Source organism: Rattus norvegicus, chromosome 4 (assembly GCF_036323735.1).
Source record: "Rattus norvegicus strain BN/NHsdMcwi chromosome 4, GRCr8, whole genome shotgun sequence".
Taxonomy (NCBI): domain Eukaryota; kingdom Metazoa; phylum Chordata; class Mammalia; order Rodentia; family Muridae; genus Rattus; species Rattus norvegicus.
Window position 1 is genome coordinate 160,616,024 of NC_086022.1, and position 23,636 is coordinate 160,639,659.

Consider the following 23,636-nt stretch of genomic DNA (forward strand, 5'->3'; position numbering starts at 1 on the left):
AGCCAGAGAGATAGAGAAAAACTCTGGGGCAAGTTTGCATTTCTCATTATTTCTCCAAGCCTTCTCAAATTCCTTTTGTTTAGAAAGCTCCTTGAGTTTCCAGAGGCTCCCTTCCCCCACCCACCCCCTGAAAACCCCGAGGAACTCCTTCCGACTGTAACCCTTCCAGATAACGTGTTCCATATGTTGGTCACTCTCTGCATGAGACGCGTGCACTCACTTTTCTGGTCACCTCCTCTGAGGTCTGCCAGGCAATGCCTTGCCCCAGAACAGCTCCTCAGCCTCCTCTGAGGCCTTCAGTCCAAGAAGCTGGGACCTGCATCTCTTTGCTTCTCCCTCTCCATCTCTCCTGAATCTTGCAGGTTTGTTTCACCACTGCCCAGGAGCTGTGGACAGCCACCCGCCTCTGCTCCTGCCCACCACCAACAGCTGCAGGGAGAGCCTTCTTTAAGCACTGGGGCTAATTGAGCAGCGCTCTGAGCAGCTTGCCACAGCATTTGGGAGAGTATGCTTTTATAGCAGTCAACACAGAATTCTATTGTCTCCCTTTCCCACCCCGCCCCCTCTCTTCCCTGTGGCTACCCACCATGGTAAACAGAGGCTAAGACGAGATTTTTTTTTCCCAACACAGCTTCCATCACTCCCTTTGTAAATATGAACAGACATCCTTCCACGCTCACTACAACCTCTAACCCACACACCAGCACTCCAGCTCACCCCATCCCCCCAACTCGCTGATGACTCTTTTTTTTCCTGATTGGCCTTGGTGGCTTGAGATCAATGCTCAGCACAACCTCGTACTTGTACTTGGGGCTTCCAAAGTGGGCTGCAGTGAGAATAGAGTAGTTCAGCTGTCAGGGATGAAGATAACGTTCTATTCCCCACACAAGCCAGAAGGTCCTCTTCCTTGGAAGCATTGTTACCCCAAGGTAACATTCCTGGGCATGTTCTAAGAACCAATCAGCTGTTACCTCATTAGGAGGGCAAACCTGCTATGCCAGGGACCAGACAGGAAGACACCCAAGGCTTCCCAAAAGACTCACACTCTGCATCTAGACACAATTCTCAGAAACATCAACTCTCCTGAAAGATGAGACTGAACTCTTACTGCGGGCTGAGTACTGGATTTAAATACTTACTTCCCACCATCTCTAGAAGACATTGCTAAAGTGAGGAAAATCAGGGCATAGAGTAGGCGAGTGGCGAGCTACCAGTGTCATGGCTGAGCTAAACTACAATCCAGACGCTCTGCTTCCTGACTCCTTAGACTATATCTCCCCTAAAGATCCCTTGCTATGACCGAAGCCCTACCATCCAAAAGAACAAAACCCACGCCTGGAAAAGAAACAGTAATCCTTCATCCAGCTGTGAACACAGGGGAGGGCATGGGGCCTGCAAAACACAGACTGCTCTTTTCTCTGTTCTCACGCTATCATTTGATGTACCAGTTTACACAAAGTGGATTCTTTCCAAAGCTGGACCACTGCTGGCTGCAAGAATATGTCTCCTGTCCAGAGAGGCAGCCTAGATCTCTCTGCTCTGGTTCTGCATCCATTCATCTCAAATTCTAAGGAGAGGGATGCCTCCAGGCCTCTCTGCTGTCTTCCTGCCCCTTCCCCCAATCTCAGTTCTATGTAATCAGCAGATTTATTGTATTAAGGAGATCAAACGATAGTTATGCCAAAGTGGGTATTAAAAACAATCCAACTCAACAATACCTGTATTGAGAAAATGGCAACAACATGAAACAGAACCCATTTGATGATGGGGTTGGGGTAGTCCAGGGGAACTAATGAGACAACTGAACTCACATGGCTGGGGGACCTGACTTCACACGCTCCGGTTGTGCCGACGGGCTTGGCAGGAAGCCCTACAATTTGGTGCTAATGAATGGCTTAACTAGGAGGATAAGGAATGTGTAGGAATGTGCCCTGAGACTGGGATGAGCATTCACCATGTGGTGCCAAAAAAGCCTTGATACACTGAAATTCAAGGAGGGTGGAAGTCTCCTAGGAGGCAGTCATTTCTGGCCAATAGGCTAGCTCTTGCGCCACTGGACCAATGAGTAAACTGATGGAGACATCTATTTCAGGGAGACCTCATTTGGCTTCCTTTCAAGAGTGCTACAGTGGGTTTCTAGGCATGCAGGCTATATGACTGAATTAACTAGAAGAAAGGGCAAAGAAGTTCCCTGTAGACCTTACTGAGAGTCTGCGGTTCTGTGTTCACACTGCGATGGCAAAACCCTTCACCACAGGAGGCAGATGGGGCCTTGGCCTTGGAAGAGCACTGAGTGACCTTCACCCCACCAAGAAGGGAGTCACGGGGCTGGTGGGAAGAGATGCTTGCTGCCTGTGGTCAGACTGAAGGGTCTGGAAATTCTTTGTGTTCCTGGCACCGATTCAGAGCATGGAACTTTTGATCCTATAACATGATACATTTAAATCCCCCTTGGTGGTGTTAATAATGGAGCTGGCCAATGCCCACATGACCAGAATTTATGGCTTGTGGACACTTCCAAGACAAAGCCACAGCAGTCACAGGGACTGTGCAGGTGAACCTCCACTTTTGCCTCATGTAGGCGTCTGAAAGGTTCGAAAGTAAATCAGTTTTTGTTAATTCAATTATACCATGATGATATTAGAGACTTTATTATCATGAGTTTCTACTGAGAGTACGTAACTACTCTTTTTATTTAAAAAATACATATTGGGCTGGGAGATGGGTCGGTGGGTAAAGTATTTGCTATGCAACTCTGAGGTCCATAGTTCAGATCCCCAGAACCCATGTAAAGGCCAGTTGAAAGTGGCTGTCCACTTGCCTTCAAGGCACACAGGAGGGAGAGACGAGGATACCCAGTGAGAGGAGGTGGCAGCCTACTTCCAGCTTTAGCAAAGAGCTTTCCTAGGCATCCCAGGTGAGAGGAATTGAGGATCACACCAGATCGATCTCAGGCTTCCATATGTACAAGCATGTATTCACACAAGTACACACACACACACACACACACACACACACTAACACACAAACACACATATTATGCGTGCATACAAATTACAGCCTAAGCTAGTTTTAAGTCAAAACAAAGTAATACTGAGAATGTAGAACAAACATGCTAGCACATTACAATTTTGTTGTGAATCAGAAGCCTTTGAAATTAAATAATTCTTCCTCGAGGAAATGAAACTTTTTTTTTTTTTTTGCGTAGCTCTTCAACCGTTGAGGCACCCTGGTGTCCCAGGTGGCTTTTTTTGGTTTTGTTTAGTTTTTGTTCTTTAGTCAACTTGACACGAGCTAGAGTTATCTCCATTGAGAAACTAGCTACCCAGATTGTCTGCAAGACAATTCTGTAGGACGTTTTCTTTATCAGTGATTGATGTGGGAGGGCCCAGGCCACTGTGGGCGGGGCCTGGGCAGACAGTCCTGAGTTGTATAAGGAAGTAGTCTGAGCAAGTCTCAGCAAGCGAGGCAGTAAGCAGTGTTCGTCCGTGGCGCTAGTTCATGCCTTCAGGTTCTTACCTTTAGAGTTCCTATCCTGACTCTCCTGAGTGAGAGACCGTGTGACCTGAGAGTTGCAAGATAAAGGTTTTCCTTTCTCAGTTTCTTTTGGTCATGGTGGTTTTAGTGTGGGGCAGGAAAGCTGTGTGACTAGGGGTAGTCAGTCTAGAGCAAGACTAAGGTCAAAATGTGTCCACACCCCAAAAATCTCCTCCTGAGACCAGCAGGAGTTAGGACTGTTCCTCCCTTGCTCTGGGCCTGCATGTTCCGGCACTCATAGCCTGTATACTCCCACACTAGTCTCCCTTGAGGGAGTCACATAACCTGGTGGTCAAATTAGAAGTTTAACTTCCTCTCTCTTTTTAAGGACAGGTCCAGCAAGCACCTGAAATTCCTCTCCATGCAAATGAAGGCATCCACAGCACCTAGGCACCAGCCAATAATAAACATTCATCCCCCAAGCCCCTACCTACTCTCCAAATAGCCCTTGTTGACCCTAATAAAGAAGAGCTATTTTACTGAAAATCATCTCAGAGAAGACTATTTCTCCCCTCTAGTCAAGCCACCTCAAGATCCTGCAAACCCCATCCAGCCGTGTTCAATGGTTCCTGCATACCAGAAGGGCTGAGGCAGAACCATTTTACCACAGTGATAGAAACCTAACTAAGACAACTGGTAATATGCTTCATGTGGCTAATTTCAAAGAATTCCAGAAAATGTGGAAGAGGAAAAGAGGTAAGACCATTCCCTGCTAGACATGTTTATCTACTCTTGTCTCCTGGGTTACCCCTTATTGTGTATCCCATAGGGCACCTCAGTCTTCTCCCACATCCTGACAGCAAGAAGGAGGCAAGCAGAAGGTGCCCAGTCTGTACTTGATGACATCAATTCTGGAGACGGCCAGCATCATGGAACACTGTCAGGATTTGCACTAGGAATTCTATAGACATAGTTTGATTTAGCCCAACACCCGTAGGATGTAGTCTTATCTCTCAAACCCTGTAAGCTGACTCTGGGAAGTGTCTCTTGCTGAAACATTAATATTCCTGCTGTGACATTATAAATAGTCATGTAAGTAAAAGAGGCACTATGCCAATTACGATTAGATTTTTGTGGCCAAGTTACATTATATTTATCTTAAGATGTGAGCAGTTTTCAGGACCTTCTGGGTTTCAGAACTGTGGAAGAACCCCAAGATGTGTCCTTGTCTGCATTAAAAATGAGGAAACCAAGCTCTGAGGTGACCCTGTGCCTCTGCTGTAGCTGTGACCCTGTAGCAGATTTGGGTTTCAAATCCAGGCACACCTGACACCTAAGCCCAGCCCCTCCCTGCCATCCCGTCATTCTCTATTCTGGAGACAATGACAGAGGAAAAAGTCCTTTCAAGAGGTCAAGTTAAACTATAATTGCATAAGCCCCCTTTTATATTAAAACTATTTTCCTTAATTTATCTCATGTTTTATTTTGCCTTTTATAGGCATAATACAAGCATATTTTAAGAACTTCAAGAACTCAAAAAAAAAAAAAGTTCATGACTTCATAAGCTTCCACAATAAAAGAGAGAGATTCAAAGCAAGAAAAAAAAAAAAAAAAACCAGATTAATGGTTTGGGTTTAGGGTGTCTATTGTTTGCTGCACAGGTAAGGGGACCTGAGTTCAGACCCTTTGCTTCCATGTAAAGAGTCAGACATGGTGGCACATGCCTGGAATCCTCTGCTGGGAAAGCAGAGATAAAAGGATCCCTGGAACTTGCTGACCAGTCAGTCTCCTCTTCCTCCTCTTTCTCCTCTTCCTCCTCTAACGCAAATATTTTTTAAAAAGATACTCCCGTTTCTGTAAATACCATGTGCAACTTTATTTTTGCAAGCAATCACCATTTGATTAACAATGCAGGTCAGTCAAAGGTCTTTGTAAAAATACATAGGTATTTGTTAAGGTTAAGGTGGTTATGAGTAATGGATGAAATGTCCTTTCTTGAGTATTCCCAACACTTTTGGCAACTATGAGGAAACCCCATCCCTCGTCTCCACACACCTGAAAGGCAGGGACCGTCGTCCTTCATTTAGCTTTTTAAGAGACAGAAAAGATTTTACATTAATCCATTAATTCATTAATTTTGAAATAGGGCTTGTTTTGCCAAAGCTGATCCTAAACTTGCCATCCCCCTGCTTCAGCCTCCTGGAAAGTTGCAATCAAATAGGTGTCTGTCAGCATGAGAGAGAGTTTTAGATTTAGCATATTTAGAAACAGAAAAGGCCCACAAATAAAATCCAGTATACAAATAACAAATCGAGGAAGGTTTGGCTCCTCTGGATTCAGGAGGTGGAGGTGAAGGCAGGACTTACTGCCCATCAGCTCTGGTCACTGTTGGAAAATTCCCATAAATGTCCAAAGTAACTGAGACTTGGCACTCCTCTACACACATGACCTCTTTTGTAACCCTCCTAATTAATGGCTTTCACTCATTCACTCCAAACTTCTGGGTAAACTAGATGTCCACCCGCTTCCCTGTCTTTACCTGTAAACCTCCCCTCTCTCCCACACACCTGCCTTTGAATCACGAGACTGCTACCCCTTAGTGCTACCTCTGTTCTTTTGTCTTCCTCTTCTTGACTGTTTTAGCTCCTGGCTCACTAATCTTTTCTCCCAGACTACCCCTGAGCCAGGACTTACGATTTCAGTATCTTTTATTTGTTTTTTTTTTTTTGTTTTTTGTTTGTTTGTTTCATTTCCAATGAGACAAGATTTTGCCGTATAACCCAGGCTGCCCTTGAGCTCGTGATTCTCCTGCCTTGGCCATCTGAGAGCTAAGATTACAACATAACTTCAGTATCTTAAGGAGATGATCCTGGTGCTCTGCTTTCTCAGTCCCTCAGCTGCCTGCCTTAGTTATTTTTCATTCACTTGGTCCGTCAGCCTTGCTCACCAAACCTGTAGGCTTCAGCCTTAGTGAGAGACCCTAAGTCAACACGTAAGGTGAACAGAGCTAGAGGAAGGCATCTAACATCAATCTTTGGCCTCCCTATGCATATACTCACAGACAGGTACACGGAGACACTTATACATGCATACACAACACCACACCACACACGTATGTGCGCGCACACACACACACACACACACCTATGAACACACACATGCATACACAACCCGACTTTTAAAATGTCAGCAGAATACATATGACATTAAGCAAAGGGAGAGCTAGTTGGGGAGAGAAAAGAGCCCAGCAAGAGAGAATGAAGGATGGGAAAGCAGCAGGAAAGGAAGATGGATAAGAACTAAGTGTAATGACTTACATGTATGGAAATGCCATAGCAAGATCTATTACTTTGTATGCTAACTTAAAAAATTAATTTTACAAAAGGATATCATAATTTACCGGCTGACATTCCCTTGTTGGCCATTTATTATTTTTAATTCTCTGCTCATGTACAATGAAGCAATAAATTTCTTCCTGAACACAGCTCACTGAGGGCCCAACTTGTTCTCATAGTCCATCACTCTGGCCATTGCCCTACACTGTGGTCACATCTGCCTGAGAACTTGCCTTTTCCGATCAGTTCCAACATCTCCATGCTGACACTCGCCTGGCTAAGATGGGAAATCACAGCACATGAAACACTTGGCCCCAGGCGAGCTTCACTTTCAGGCTCAGTGGGCCATTGCTTTAAGCGGGTCAACAGGTCAACAGTGTGTTACTCCTCTTCCCAAACTGGGTCTTTCTTGTCAACCTCCTTACAATAGAATACAGAAAGAAGATCTTGCTTCTTGGTGCACCAAAAACCAAACCAAACCAAACAAACAACAAAACAAAGAACAGAGTGTTGAAAAGATACATTAAAGACAACCCTGTTGGGCCAGAAGAACAAAGGATCCAGAACATCCAGGGAAGAAGGATCCCCAAGTTCCAGACTGACCGAGCACCCAGGATCAACTATTTCTTATTACAATTAAGTAGTTTTCTATTTCTTCTTGCTCCAGGCTGCTTTTTTGGCCCCTAGTTATTACCCAACCATTCTCCTCGATGATCACTCTTCAATAAAGTTCTTACATTTGGACAAAACAAAACAAAACAGCAGCGACCAGGGTCATGGAACTGTGCCCCTGCAGGAAGTAAGCTTTTCCATGTGTCAAAAAGGGGTGCAAAACACCTCCAGGCATCTTTGGAAGCAGCTCTAGGGCAGTGCTTCAAAGTTGAAGTCACAATCATCTCTCAAACCTCCTTTCCTCACAATTCTTCTGTGTTCTCTCCAAAAAGACCAGAACCAGAGATGATGCTGGTTCTCTTTCTGTCCATGGTCCCCATATAAAATTGGTTTTAATTCTAGTTGATTCTGCGTCTTCCTACAAAGTCTAGGCCCTTTCCCTCCACACCCCATGCTTTCTCTTGCCTGCATTCCATCGATGCTTTCTAGTGGCTTCCGGGACCTTACGCTGCCTTCTCCCAGCTTCCCTGTCGTTTTTTTCTCTTGCACACTGGAAAGCAATGCTTATCGTAGAGATAAACTACATCAGATCACTTTTCTGCTAGGGACATTTTGTTTTTCCTTTGTAACCCTTAAGAAGCAGCCAACATTTCTCAGTGTGGCACGAGACTCTTCACCTTGGTAAAGTTCTGTGTATTGCTGACATCTGGAACATCTTTTCCGTCCCACCATTCCTGGCTAGCTTCTCTTGTCCATCTGATCCTGCACATACATGACCTCCCCCAAGAACTTCCCAGCACTCCCTGAAGTTTATAACCATGCGTTTCCTTGCACATATCCCCCACTTAGCTGTATTTGAGCATTCGTAGTCTCATCTCGCATCCAGTCCGCTTCCACTGCTGTGCTTCTAAGTGCTCAGTTCCCTGACCCTTGCTACCGTGCCTCCTGCTTGCTGCCTGTTGCCATGCGTCCCAACATGGTGGCATCTTATCCCTCTGGAGCCAAAAGCAAAAAGGAATGTTTACGAAAAGTCACCGTACTATTGTATCACGGCAATAGAGGAGTAACTATGACATAATCATTTCTGACCCCTTGGCTTTATATTTTCAAATCTATCACCGTAGTAGCCCAAGAAATATAAAGAAAAAATATTTTCTTCACTTTATGAAAACTGACCCTCTGGAAAGTTTGATGAACTAAATTTGCCATTCTCTGACCTACATGGTTTCTAAACTACCCCACTACAGGTCTGTTCACACACAGCCCCCTTCCCACTACACAGCCTTCTTCACCTAACAGAGCCCTGGAACTCTTAGCTATTCCAAGACACTCCGTCTGCACATAAGAACGTCACGTTGTTGCCACTAATATACTTCCTAAGACCATCCCCTTTCCAGGACCTGTCTATGTTCACATGGTAAACTTCCCACTAGCCAAATACACTTCTTGCCTGATGGTATTCTCCCGGCCAGGATCTCAGGTATCACACTTATCACAATGAAAGCAGGTAAGCAAAGACAATATGGAAACATCCCAGGGCCTCCAGGCTTATTCTCTGTCTGGTGCACAGCACTCCTGAGGCACACTTGCAGAGGCTACAGACTATGTCAGAGATCTGATTCTCCTCTCTCCCAACCCCAGCCCTGAGAGCAGACCTCCAGACTCCCGAAGCCCACTTTCTGCTCCCTACTGGAGAGCAACTAGCTTTGAATTCTACGGACAATGAAAGCTGTGATCCAAGTCAGGCCTCTGTCCATCCTTCTCCATGAAAACACACTGTTCTTCACCACCTCCAATCACAGCTCCTATCTTGTCACCAAAGAAGAGCTTCTCACGACTGTGTAAAGAGATAGGATTACACACAGCAGACTTAGAGACCTTCTGAAAGGCCCTGCTCAAGGATAGTCCACGTCCAGTGCATTGGTGTTTCTCCCCACTCTCTACACAGAGGCTTCATGATGAAAGCCTACCTTTACTGTTTCTGTATGTCCCAGAGAACAACGTCTCAACACAACCGTCCTTCCACATTTTCACAATGCTTTATACATTTGATTATTATATGCATTAGAGTTTCCCAAACTCACACGTGTCTGCTACGTGTTAGGTGAGCAAACTGAGGCCCCACAAGGAAAGGGAAACATCTGAGGCTCACTACTTGGTGACATGAAGGGAAATCTGAACCCGTGGCTCCCCATCCCCTGTGCATGGCTGTTTCCAAAGGGTATCTGTTCCCCATTAATAGACCATGAAATAGTCCATAAAAGCCAGAGGAATGTCTGGTGCTACAGGACTCTCTCAGCCAGTGAGTTCAAGTTTGTTAGCACGAATTCAACTGCAGACGACTAAACTAAATGTTTATTCAAAGATATGGTAATAAGGGAGAGGAAAGATGACTGGGGTGCTGAGGAACTCGAATCGAAACTTGTGCTGCCAAAGGGAAAGGTGGAGAAGGGAAGACAGCAGAGCAGGTACTGACAGCATGCCCTGCTTCTGTGAGTGTCAGCGGTTGAAAGACATGCATTCTATGTTTCAAAATAACAGAAGGTATCAGAAGTCATGTGGGCTGCAGACTCAAGCCACCGCCCATTCATTGTAACGGAACTGCATGGCTGGGCGGCATAGGTTCACGATGCACTTGGCCTTCACGGGTGAGTAAGGTGCTCTGTCCTGGGGGCTCACAATTCTGACAAGTATAGTCCACAAGGGGCTGAGAGGAAGGAAAGATGATGAATGCCATTGAAGGTTGGACTTGTCCCTCAGACCCGGGAGAAGTCATGGGAACTTTTTCTCAGGGATCGGAGAGAAGGAAAAGGGCATGACTGTACCCAGCTACCACAGAAGGCCAGGTGACTGTGGATACGTAGCAGCAGAATGTTCCAGAACCCACATGCCCCTGCTTTTGCTTTGGAGTCTAAACCATGATACAGGATTTGGGCATCAGCATGAGGGGCTGTTTTCTTACTGTGCAACTTGGAATAGACTAGACATTTCCCCCTGGAGTTCATGGCTGTTAGTCCAGCTTTGTACTCTCAGTGGGGAGAAGAGGGCAAACTCCCGTCTTCATATCACAGGAGAGGAATTCAGAGCCTACTGCTCTCCCCTGTGGAAAATTCTACACCAGAGGTCTCTTAAAACAAATAATTACAGGAGGCAGGAAGTGGGGACCATTTGGTGCTGTTTGGTTTTAATAAGATGAAGTCTCACCAACTCAAAGGCAGGGGTCACCAGAAACACAAGCTCATCTCAAAATAAAACGCTTAAATGTTAAAAGGCCAGGGTCACACTGATGGCCTAGGTGGGTCACAAAACACAGCAGGAAAGAGATAAATGTGGGGAGGGGCAGAAGGGGCACGGGGGAGGGGGGAGGTAATTAGGAACATTTTAGAACGCTTAAGTAATAACACATGACTCAATGGTTATTTTTATGTTGTCACAAAAAGTGCATGAGAGACACACCCAGCCAGATCTATGACCTTAAAAAATACCTTTTAGGGCTGCACAGATGGCTCAGTGGTCAAGAGCACTCACTGACTGCTCTTGCAGAGGCCCTGAGTTCCATTTCCAGCAACCACACAGTGGTTGACGACCACCTGTAATGGGATCCAATTGACTTCTTCTGTACTCATATACATAAATAAAATAAATTAATCTTTAAAATAAAGTATAAGCATACCTTCTAAATTTTGTTTTATTGATACGGATTAATTCTAGATTAATTACAAAAGGCTGTGTTTGCATCTAGTTAAGGGAAGGCGATGTTTCTCCATTATGCTGTATACCTTACGGCCTTCCCTGTGTCCTACAGAACCACAGCCCGTATCATGTGATTGGGGCCCCTAAAGAAACATCCAGTGCTGTTCTGTGCCATGGCAACCTCTTCCCTTCACATAGAACTTGGCCGTGCTCTGCTGCCTTGAGTCCAGCCTCCCCTTCCAGTCTGCTAGTTGAAAGAACGTCTCTCATGTCATGATCCTGTGATCTCCCAGACTTTGGCTTTCGTTGAGCAAAGTTAAATTTTTAAACTTTACAGAATACTTTTTATTTCTCTGAAGTGCCTTGCCCCAGTAGTTAAAAACCATGGCTTGAAAGAATTGTCTGTTAGAGACTTACAAAATGGGTGGCCTCAGACTTCTCTGTTGTAGGTGACGTCCACTTTCACCTCGGAGATGAGTGTTAACATTGGAGGACTTCTCTGTCATTGAGGCCCTGCATCCCAGCATGGCCAGCAGTCTCAGCAGATGGCCACTCACACACAAGTTGTCACCTTGGAGTTTACAACCCTGGTGCTGCTAATGGCATCTAGTCACAAAGCTTTCCCTGGCCACCTCATCTCTTCACCCTACCCCTATCCCCCAATACAAGGGATTTACTAGAGGACAGAGGTGAACACACTATATGGCAAAGGATTCCCGAATAGATACCTGAATTCTCCTCCATCATAGGTTCATTTCCTGCGTGGGAGCTGTGATGGGCATGGAAGTCTAGACCCAGAATATCACCAGTTTTTGGTGTGAAGTTTAAGTGTACTTAAAAAAAATAAAAAGTCCCCTGAGTGTCCCTAAAAGGAAGCCAGTTTAGGTGAGATACATTAAAATATTGACTTAGAGAGATAAAACTGGCAGTTATAAACAAGACCCAAAGTGTCTCTCTTTTGTCATATTGCACACATATACACACACGGATTCATACCACATGAGTCACATGACGAAATCAAAGTAGAGTTGGTGTTGTGGAAAAGATTGTGATCATATTAACTGAAGCCAGATTTAAGGAAACAGGTAAGCTCATTCGAGAGTGTCATCTCAGCAGAAAAAACATATCTGGGGTCCCACACATCCGGGAACAGCACAGGGTTGTCCAATCACTTTTGACAGTGTCTGGGAGAGAAAGTGATGCATTCACGAGTGTCTGAGGAATACAGCAGGGTGAAGCTGGGGAGCAGTGACGGGGGTAAGTGATATTTATAGAGGAGGGGGAGGGAGAGGGAGGAAAGAAAGAGGAGAGGGAGGGAGGAAAGGAGGAGGGGGAAGGAGGAGGGAGGAGGGAGGAGCTGCAGGGAGGGCAGCAGGGAGGAAGAGGTTCTTTAACTGCTGCTGCATTGCTCACCCTGGGAAGCCTGACAGAGCTGCGGAGTCACCTCATCCTCAACAGTGGAGTTAGAGCATGGGTGCTCATCACATGGGGGTTTGAAAGAAGGAAGATTAATGGACGAGTCTAGCAAGGAGCATCAAAAGAATCTCTTCAGAGGAGATCACGTGAGAAGGGAGATAGCAAAAAACCTGGCATTTGGCCAAGCCCTGGGAAAAGAAAACAGCAAATGGGAATTCCTCCCCTCTAAGTTCCTCACAGTCACTCTCTGCTATTGTGGTACCCAGAGCCCTACCAAAGACGGACCCCCAGGACAGCAAAAGCTCACACTCATCTGAAGGATCTCCTCAAATGCATGCTCTGAAATATGGTGGCACTTACCACTTGGGGACTTTTGGGTATCATGGAGTCCCCTCAGTCTTCATCTTTAAACTGGAGAAAGTAAGGCCTGACAACCAATGTGAAATGCCTGATGTCACACAGCTAGGGAACAGTGGAGGCAGAACTGGGGTTTGTGTCCCCAGTTAAATAAAAAATGTCCCTTTCCTTTTTAAGTTTGTGTTCTTTTTATAATAACTATGTCATAATCAACAGATCGATGGAGAAGCCCCATGGAGCTTCTCCTAAGAACAGGGAAATGGAAAACAGGAAGAATAAATACCCCTTTAAAGGCATTTTCCTCTCAGCTACTGAAATGTCTAAGTTTGAGGGAACTACTGTTTGTTCGTTTGTTTTTTAAATACAGTTCTGTGTTTTTCATCTTGAGTTTTGGGGAAGGGAAGGACAGGCAAAGGTCTTCTAGAGGTGACAGAAACCCTAATCCTAGGATGGCCCCTTTCCCAGAGAGCAAAAGAAGGGGGAATGTTCCTAGGGTAGAGGGTTTCTAGGGGTGGCAGGTACTATGCTCCCTAATCCCCTGCCTGCTTCAAAGAAAGTTTATAAGCAACCAGAATTCTGGCTCTACAATCAGTCCCAGTCAGTCCATTTCCCTGGGATGACCTAACCTGCGTTTCTGGCCTGTTCATTTTGAAGTGGAGGCATTTCCATTTTCCAGTTTGATCAGGAAACCTTTACCCACAAAGGAAGACTATCCCCTCCCCTGCCAAATGCAAGCAGCACTCGGGTCAGTGGGCAGTGTGTTCTGGAGACATTCCTTCTGAACATTTGAGAAGACTGAGTTCCATTTCCCACTTCTCTCCCCTCTGCTCCCCCAACCCCTGCCCAGGTATGTGTGTGCTCATAGCACAGGCACTGCTGGAATGAGTGGATGGTCTGAGAAGATTGGATCAAGAGGAGAATTTGTCAGAAGAGTTATGGAACCTGTTGTAAAGACACTCCTGGGGTTTGGAGGACTTTCTTTTTTCTTTATGCCTACGGGTTGGCTTTTTAAGTCAACACCACCTATACAGGACAAGCCCTTGTTCTATTCTGCTGTGCACTGGTTGGGGAAGCTTATTCCATTGTTTTTCCACCAGGGTTATTCAGGAACCCTCATAAATACTGCATTTGGCCACCTGGGCTTGACCCTTCTAAGGGGCCCACGTGTGAGGATTGCTAAGGAGCTGGGACCTGCCTGTGAGCTTAGGCTCTAAGGTTTACAGGTCTCTGAGACTCGATGTGGAGCTGAAAGGAGAGGTTTCTGTTGGGAATGTTTCTTAAACATACGCCCCATGCAGCATGGGTCCTATTGGATGGACCCGGATGCTGTTCCGTGATCCCTGCCAAGTCCTTGCTGCTGCTGCAGCTGCTGCTGGGGCTTCCTTGACAAAGCAGCTTAGGTGAGATCACTGGCCCAAAACCCAGTTCCAGTGAGCGAGCAGCACATTGCAGGGGTGAGAGGTCAGATGGACTCAGGGATTTGCTGTAACATCATAACCAGTAGTCAGGCCACAAATGTGTCCGGATCTCTGTAATCCTCAGGGTTGGCAACCTCAAAGTCAGCAGCAGTTATAAAGAAAACAGGAGGTATTTCACAGCCAGCATATACCCAGTGTGCCTACTGTGTGCTGCAGTGTGCCTTCAAGAAGCAGAAGTCAATCTTTTTCACTTAGTAGGCATCCTGCCTCAGGTCTCCGTTTCCCGTTCGGTGTACTTCGGAAGAATAAGTTTGCCTTCTCTTTGCGTTATGAAGCATGTGAAGTAAGAAACACATTCTCCGAGGTGGAACTACCTCACAACACAGTTATGGAAGCTGTCCTCAGTGGCAGAGTCCGTGGGGATTGGAACAGTGTTACCTGCCCTGCTCCTAGCTATGGCTACAGCCAGAGTTCCTTGCTGAACCTTGCACTTCCGAAGTCTGTCCCCCAGGACTCTAGCCTGCCTTGGACCCTTCCAGAAGTAGACTACACCACTCTGAAGTGAGGGGATTTCTTTTCACTTGCTGTGGAGTACAGAGCAATCCTGAACTACAGGAAGGAACTTTATACTGGGACGTCAGGACGCATCTCTCTCGGTCTAAGTTCCCATTTCAGGAATTCTTCTCCATCTCAACTATAATCGGGGAATTTTAAGTAAATGCTAAACTGATGCTTTCAATTCCTATGTGAATATTTCCCTTCCTAGCAAGGCAGTGGGTGGTCCTGGTGCTCAGAAGTGAGTCTCCTCACATGGTCTGGCTTGCATTTTCCACATCTATTTCAAACCAAGGATGTATACACCAGCATCAGACACACAGCGTACTTAGTAAATTCATGTAACAAGAATTGCTTCATAGTATTATATGAATGTATATACATCCATTAAAATGCAAGCAAGCCGGAACATGAGAATTACCTTTAGATCAAGCACTTGTAAACTTAGCCTTGGACTGCAGTCTTTTGGAGCAGTTAATAGAATAGATTCTTGTGGTCCCCTTGGATCACTCTCTGGTCAACAAGGATAGGGCTCGAAACTTGTTTGCTAAGGCAAACTTGTCCTATGGTGGTTTCAATAAACATCAAGTCTGAGCCATGAGCCCCTTCCCAAGCCTTGAGTTTCTCCCTCCACTTTCCTAAGGCAGCACAGCACAGGAGTGGGCACAGCACAGCAAAAGCCCCTCCTGGGCTCAGACTCTAAGTTGCTGCAATACAAAATCTTCTCCGTCCTCCACATGGAAAACAGCACCTGCGCAGCCCGCTGCAGACTTATACTGTGGTAAAGTTTAGGTACTGAGCCAGTACAGAAAATAGATCAAGCCCTGCTCCGGCTGAGCCAAATCAGCCCCCTGACTTCTATTTTCATTGGCGGCAGATACAATTTTTCACATTCCATTTTCAGAGAAATATTTAAATAAATCCATTTTTAAAAACAATACTTCTGTCAGCTTTTCACTATTATCACAAAATCAGAGACCTAGAACAGGCTCACTCAACTCCTTAATCTTTATAGATATGAAACTGGAGGCCCAGAGATAGGCAGCCATGTGTGCAAGGTCTCAAAGCAAGGTGACATTACCTTGATTGTGTATTTGGAACCACGCATACATTTGGTCAAAATGTTCTACAAACTGGCCAAGACACCACACTAGATCTTTCTTAGTGCCTGTTGGTATGAGAGTCCCCACCTGTAAAACTCAGCCTCTACATGTGGCCTCTACCCAAGTCTCATTCCTCACAGACTTTCATCCTTCTAGCCTTCACCATCTGGGGAGGTTGTAGATTCTACCTGTCCCAGAGTTCTCCTCTCCTCTCCTCTCCTCTCCTCTCCTCTCCTCTCCTCTCCTCTCCTCTCCTCTCCTCTCCTCTCCTCTCCTCTCCTCTCTTCTCTTCCCCTTCACTCCCCTCCCCTCCCCCTCCCTTCCCTTCCCTCTCCTGCCCTTCCCTCCCTTCCCCTCCTTTCCTTTCCTAGTTCTCTTCTCTTCTCTTCCCTTCTCTTCCCCCTCCTTTCCCTCCCCTCCCCTCTGCTCCTTTCCTTTTCTAGTTCTCTTCTCTTCCCTTCCCTCCCCTCCTTTCCTTAAAAAGATGAAGCCTTATATAGTCCAAATGGCCTAAAATTATGTAGCCTAGAATGACCTTGTATTTTGGATCCTTCTCCTCCATCTCCTGTGGTGGGATTATAAACATGTACCACCATAGCTGGTTTTTATGCAGTGCTATTGATTGAACCCAGGGCCTCCTGCATGCTAGACAAATGCTCTACCAGTTGAGCTACATCCCTAAGCCCTGCTCACTTTGGCAACCTTTTGCTAATTCTTCTAGTTTTGGCTTGTCCTTGGTGCATTTGTTTGTCCCTCATGAGTATTTTTAAACTACATAGTGGCAGGAACTGTGCTTATACCTATCAATAGCCCAACACCGGGCAGCATATGCTTAGGCAATGGATATGCATCTGCTCAATTAAATGGAACTTAGAACTCACGTGGTTGTCTGAATTTCATCTCTCTCTTGCCAGAAGGAAGGAGACAAAGCCCTTGGATGACCAGAAAGGATGAAAAGAGGAAGACCTGAGAGAACCTAAAACCATGTAGAAGAGTCCTTCTTAGCTGTTCTTCTGTGACTTGGTAGGACAGAATGAAGGTGAAGATGGCTGACTGTGGTGGCTTAAATAGGAATGGCTCCCATGGACTCTTGTGTTTGAATGCTTGCTCCATAGGGAGTGGCTCTACTAGGAAGTGTGACCGTGTTGGAGTAGGTATGGCCTTGTTGGAGGAAGTGCCTCATGGCGGGGGTGGGCTTTGAGGTCCTATATGCTCGAGCTATGCCCAGTGTGGCACAGTCTCCTTTCTCTAACACCGTGTCTGCCTGCATACTGCCATGCTTCTCACCATGACAATAATGGACTAAACCTCTGACTGAACTGTAGGCCAGCTGCAATGAAGTGTTTTCCTTTACAAGAGTTCTATGGTCGTAGTGTCTCTTCACAGTAATTGAAACCCTAACTAAGACACTGAAAGACAGAGGAAATACAGAAAGCCATCCACTGGGGCAAGTGCTGGGAAGGAATTTAGCCTCAGAGTGTGAGGGTTTCTGAGTATGAGAGTTTGGATTGTTTGTTGCTATAGAAATGAGACGCAGACCCAATCCCAGCCCCAACACCTTAGAGAAGCCATGTTTGGGATCCAACAGACCACATTTCACATTTCTGACCCAGGACTACGGTGAACAGCAGTAACACCTCTTCCGGAGAAGCCTGTCCTCCTGTCCCAGTGTCCCACCAGATCTTGGTATTCTCTACCAAGGCAAGCATCAGCAAACTAAGTCACGCTGTTAGCCAGTGTTTGCTCTTCTTGGTCACAAGAGTTGGCTTTGGACAGGCAGAATGTCGAGGCAAGCTCAAGGTTAGCACAAGGCTGTAAGAACTTGTGCTGTGTGCCTTTTGGAGCACGTCTCACTCATGTCATTGCATAACACAATAATTCTGCCTGCCCAGGGCAACAAGGCAGCCTTAAGAGATTTCATGAGTTCGAAGAATGTGAGGCTGAAGTGAGAGAGAAGGGAGAGGTCAACTGTTCTCCATCTGCCTCCGGTGAGGATATTAAGAGAAGCAAGAACGAGATAGAGAGACAAGCATCCTATTGGTTGGTGATGAGTTGACAGTGGTAGAGCAATGTAACTGTGCTACCTCAAATTCATGTGTGGCTATCATTTGCTTTCTTATACTTTAAGGATTTACCTAATCACTACCTTGGGTCTCTGTGATAAGCATTGCTTTTGGTAGGGGGTTATTGTCATTCTTGTTGTTTTGTACTTTTAATTATGGAAAGAGAAACTGAGGTTGGAGAGTCTGTTTTTTTTTTTTTGTTTTTTTTTTGTTTTTTTTTTTTTATGGGTGACTCAAATTCAGGTGTGTTGATGCTGAACTGAGTGGTCTTTCAATTGAATTAGATGTGGCAAATGAGTTTTGATCCAAGTTTCAATAAAATTTACTAGCATATAGCTACCCATACAGTGGTGGTGGTGAGGATTGAAAGATCTCTTGGAGCTCAGTAGGAAATAATACTGTGATTGATTCGCGATGTCTGCTGTTAGCAAAGGTGCAGGAGAGGAAATAATGTTATGATTGATTAGTGATGTCTGCTATGGTAGCACATATGCTATATTCATTTGTCAATCTCGTGAAAGAATAGCCTCTGTACATTGCACAGTTTTACTGCAAATCTGATTGTCTACCATGCCATTTTAAAATATCTCCATATATACACTCTGCAAACAGTTTCAGCATGCTCTTGAAACACCAAACATTTTCATTGTCTTTCAAGTTCTTCACAGTTCTCTTTAAATAACTAGCCTTAAAAAAATCCCAGATCAGGATGGCTTACTGCCATAGACTTCCTTTCTAAGGACTTCTTCCTGTGGGCTGCCCCAGTTTGACCTTCCTCATTATCGAGAAAGGCCCTTTGGGGATGGAAAATATTCTCAGGACACAGAAGGGGCATGCTTCATGTGACCTTTGGAAACTATTCTCTGGAACGATCCTTATTGACTGAAGGCTGCAGCTGATGGGGCATGAAGAATTGAATCAAGGAGAGCACAGTGTCTAAACACATGGAAGAAGCCTGGTGGGGATGGGATTCAGTTTAGGGGTCACCAGGTAGAAAGAAGGAAGCTAAGAAGGAACTTTGAGAGTTTGGATCAGGCAGTGCTGCCTGTTTGGAGCAGAGTTAAGAAGAGCAAAGAGCGGGTTTAACAACCAATAGCCCATTCGGTCTTTATATGACTTATTGCCACATTAGAACCAACCATTAGAGAAAACCTAGGAACAGAGAGAGGAAACATGTCTCTCCTTCATTTTAACTGCATCGTCTTAATCATCTGAGTCATTTGTACATGCTACACACAGAACTGACTGCAGCTGAGCACGTGGAGAAACCAGATCCTACCCTAGGCTCCCTTTAAATGATTTAACGTGTGTCAGACCAGGCTGGACACCCCCCTCCACTCCCAACAGCAAAGACGTCATGCTCCATGCTCAGAGCAGCAACCTCGAGAAATGCTCGCTGGGCAAATCAAGATCCTAAAAAATAATTACAGTTTGCACACCCTGAAGCAATAATGACTTCAAAACCCCCTTCACGTGTGATTTATACACAAGCATATTTCCCCCTTGCCCCTTCTTCCCCTGTTCCCATTCTGCTCGCCCCACCCAAATCCAAATTGCTAGGAAGTCAATATTCCTAGGTCTTGTTAGAAAGTCCAGATGGAAAATCTCTGACCTGGATGAGGAAGTGAAGAGCCAACACCACCTGCCACTAAACTTCATGTCCACACAGTTGTGCAAGGACACGAGTATGTATATATTCCAAGAAGTTCAAAGAAGAAAGGAATAAAATTAATTAAGGCTACACCGCAATGCCAAGGCATCAAATGCTCTCTGGGGCCTGGTATCGAAGCAAAGAAATGTACTCCAGCAGAGCTACTGGTTCTGATCCAGGGTTCTGTGGAAAGAAGGGAACACGAGGTTGAACGTGGGAATGGGAGGCTCTGCTAGAATGTGTGCCTTTTCTCCTGTTGTTGACCCTGGGAAAATGTCCAAGGTCATACAAGGGAAGGATCATTAAATGTGCATCTGACATACACCAAGTGGTAGCACAGAGAGGCAGGAAAGAGAAAAGGTCTCTTGTATGACCAGCCTCGTGCGGATAAAAGCACGGAACAGATGAGTTCTGTCCCTGCAAGTTACAGGATGATTAGGTGGGGTCAGGACAAAGGAGTTGGCAAGCTGGATAAGCTAGTGTTTGGGGACACATTGTGAATCCCGGGTACCTTCTAGAAGGGTTCATTAAATATAGTTCCATGTCAGCTCTCAAGGCATGCACCAAGTGCGCAGACATCCCACAGGAGAATGAGGAAGACTGATAGAGAAGACAGTTAAAGAGACACAGCTCTTTCAGCTTCCTGCTCATGCAACCTCAGGCCTATATCCCTGTTGGAAAATGACAGCCCTAGCACCTCGATAGCCCAATGTCCATGAGCTCTGGTCTTTAGTCTCTCTTATTGCAACCACAGGTGTAAGAAATGGAAATGAAATTTCACGGCCAGGCAGCAATCCAACAGGCACGCTCTTCCCTGAAGACAATTGAAACAGAAACAGCTCAGGCGATGATGGAATGACTTCAAGGACCTCCAGGAAACGTTCGCCTCCTGTGAGGTGTGAGGGTGTGCATTTGTGTGTGAGGGGGAGCTTGGGTTAGAGTAGCCTTGCACCTTAGCAAAGGAGTGAGAGACAGATTTGTCCTGCCTGGGGGGATTGAAGATTCCCCAAAGCCTTTTCCCAGGTTCTCCTTTTTACTCACAGAACTGACAGCCTCCGGGTACAAGCTTGCAAAGAAGCTTTCTCTGGGTCAAGGAGAAGGGCTACACTTCTAACTTCATCCTACCTGAAAAGTCAGACAAGAAAGAGGAGTCCTAAACAAGGAAGGAGCAGGTTCTGTAGAGCCAAACCTGGGCTGAAAGAAAGAAGACGATGTAAACAGAAGAGCCATGTACAATCTTGATTGTAGGAACCAGACTTGCCTCTTCCCTGAGAGCTACAGCCAATGAGAATCTTCATAGCATGCCAAAGAGCCCAGGATGCTCTACGGATTCCCATCATGGGAAATAGAAGAGAAGTTAGGGCATACCCATTGATAAGCACGGACGTCCATCAGCACACCTGTGCGCGTGAGTGTGTGTGTGTGTGTGTGTGTGTGTGTGTGTGTGTGTACACCACTGGCCACAGAGAAACAAGGGCCAATTTATCTACCTGCCAAAATAATTCCAGACCTTTTAAGGATTTTTCAACGGAAGTCTAAGCTCTTTGCAAGAAGAGATTAATCCTCATTCAGTTTTTTTTTTCTTTTTTTGGCCTGACTGTGGAGCATGGAATAAATGTTTTCCAGAGTGAATGAAGGTTAGTCACCTGTTCTGGGAACTCACAATGTTACCCTGAGGAAGTGTTTCCTTAATCTAGCCCTAGCCTTTCATCGTCTTCCAGGTCTTAGCTAAGAAAGGACCTTTCATTCACTCATCCATTCAACGATTATAGGTTGACTCTTTGGGATTCAGCAGGTATTAAGTATACCCAGCTGGCATACACTGCTATGAATAGCAGAAACATTTCCTACCTTCAGGAAGCCCAGCATCCGTGGCAGGGGTGTTGAGCCTGGAGTCACAATAAGAAATGTTGGACGTTAGGAAACAATGACGGTGTTATGGGAACACACTGCAAGGAGCCGAGTATATGATAGAAGAGTAGAGATGCTTCAAGGATGCTGAAGTTCGGGGACATTACACATACAGGTAGGGAAGGGTGGGTATTCCAAGAGTTGGAACAAATACCTAGGTGCTGCGACTCAGCAGTAAAGAGATGGAAAGGGAGGGAAAGGGAGGAGGAGGAGAAGGAGGAGGAGGAGGAGGAGGAGGAGGAGGAGGAGGAGGAGGAGATCATGGTGAAGTGGTACTGAAGCAACAATATATATTTTCAAGTAGGAAAATGAACCAGTGGGCCTTGCCAAATGTGAAGAATGGGGAAATATATATATATATATATATATATATATATATATATGGATCATGACATTTGGGAAAAGACAGGAGAAATTAAAGAGATAATCTTGGAGATTAGAGTGATGAGCATTCGGGGTTTTCTGATGACAGGGAGGGAGAATCACTTGCAGATGGCTCCTATGACTTGACCACGAGTAGGAGCAGGTGGCTCCATCGTAAAAATGGAAAACAGTAGAGAAGATTCCCTGGAGGTGGAAAGGCTTGGAGATCCCTAGCTTAGTTTAGGGAGCACTAAATTTAAGGAACCTCTCAGTCACTTGGGAGCACCTTTGGATCAGTTGGATATGTGGGTGTGTAGCTTTATGAAAAGCCCTTGGATATTTTGAGAGTCCTCCTCATGCAGGCTGAGACCAGTGGAATCTTGGACAATGGGAGGGGCATTATTGAGCCCAGGGAAGGCAAAGGAGAAGAGTCTTCAGGAGCAGGGGTGAGAAAAGGTACAGAAGAAGGATGAAAGTCAGCGCAGGGGGAGTTCCACCAGAGAGGTAAGATTTTGAGAAAGATGACATCCGAAAAGGTCACACAGGGCACCATTTCCACTAGTGAAAGCCTGGATGCTGTGGGTCTCAACACCAAACAGGCATGTGGGAGTGTAGGTAAAGGAAATTCTCCATGAAGGCGAGAATATTATGGTAGGACCGGAATGGATAGAATCCAGACAGTGAAGGGGGCACCAGTAACCACCAGATCACGGGTCCCCAGACTTCCTGGCAATGGGGCATTTGGCTATTGTCTAGCTTCTGCCTCTGTGCATCTCATCCGCTGATACACCAGGATCTATACTGTCCATTCTAAGTTGCAGGAGACACCAACTATTTCTTCTTTGTCTTTACTCTATATGCTGCAGAGAAGACAGATGATGGTATCTTTGTACCGCTTGCAAGTCTGGATCCTGGCCTGGGCCATCTCAGCTCTGCATCCATAGGTTTGTGGGGTGTGGGGTGTGGGGTGTGGCAGCAACAGGTTATTCTTCACATCATTCTTTTCCTGCAGCCACTTTTCTTGGGTGAATTAGCAACATGCTCACACCAGTCACAGGACAGTCCTTCAGAAGCAACGGGTCAACTTGGGCCCAAGTCACTTGTCCTAATGAAGTTTGCTCTATTCCCCTGTCTATTCCAGGAAGCCTGGGAAAAGTCTTGGCAAATATCAGCACACAAACACTGAATCTGGCCCTTGTCATCCCATGAGAGCTGAGCTACAGGAAGGGAATCTTATATAAACCTCCTCTCCAGCAGCCAGACGCTTGACAGATTCATGTCAGAACTCTGACCCTAGGAACGGAGCCAGTGAGGCTGGGGGCGGTGGAGGTGGTCCCAGAGCTCACAGCCAGAGATACAAACAGAAGGCATGGAACAGTGATGTTGTGCACCTAACTGTCCCAAGGAGTTGGCTCGGGAATTTACGACATTGGTACTAAAGCAGGAGATGAAGTAAAGAACACTTGAAGTTCTACCTGGGGTTCAAGAGCCAACAGTTCTTGGCATTCCATAAATTTTGAGGGTGAAGAATTGCAAAAATTATGCAAGTGATCTATCATTAATTCCCCTTCCACTCAGTAACTCATGTTTACCTATGAGATGACCTTTTGGTTCATTAAAGTTATACATGTGTTTCTGGTTGTCATGGTGACTGAGGATTCTGATGCTACTTGACATTGGCC

The 23,636-nt window shown here is 45.7% G+C and overlaps 1 protein-coding gene across 5 annotated transcripts in view; it reads right to left on the reverse strand.

The window, feature by feature from the left end:
- Ntf3 (neurotrophin 3) overlaps positions 1 to 23,636 on the reverse strand; it is a 69,463-nt gene that overhangs the window by 14,863 nt on the left and 30,964 nt on the right. The window contains exon 2 of one of the 5 annotated variants that reach the window (NM_001270868.1): positions 21,532 to 21,569. The exons of the other annotated variants lie outside the window; for them this stretch is intronic. Within the exon in view, the coding sequence (NP_001257797.1) occupies positions 21,532 to 21,549 (18 nt within the window). The 5' untranslated portion in view covers positions 21,550 to 21,569. The remainder of the gene's footprint in view (positions 1 to 21,531; positions 21,570 to 23,636) is intronic. 5 annotated transcript variants of the gene reach the window in all.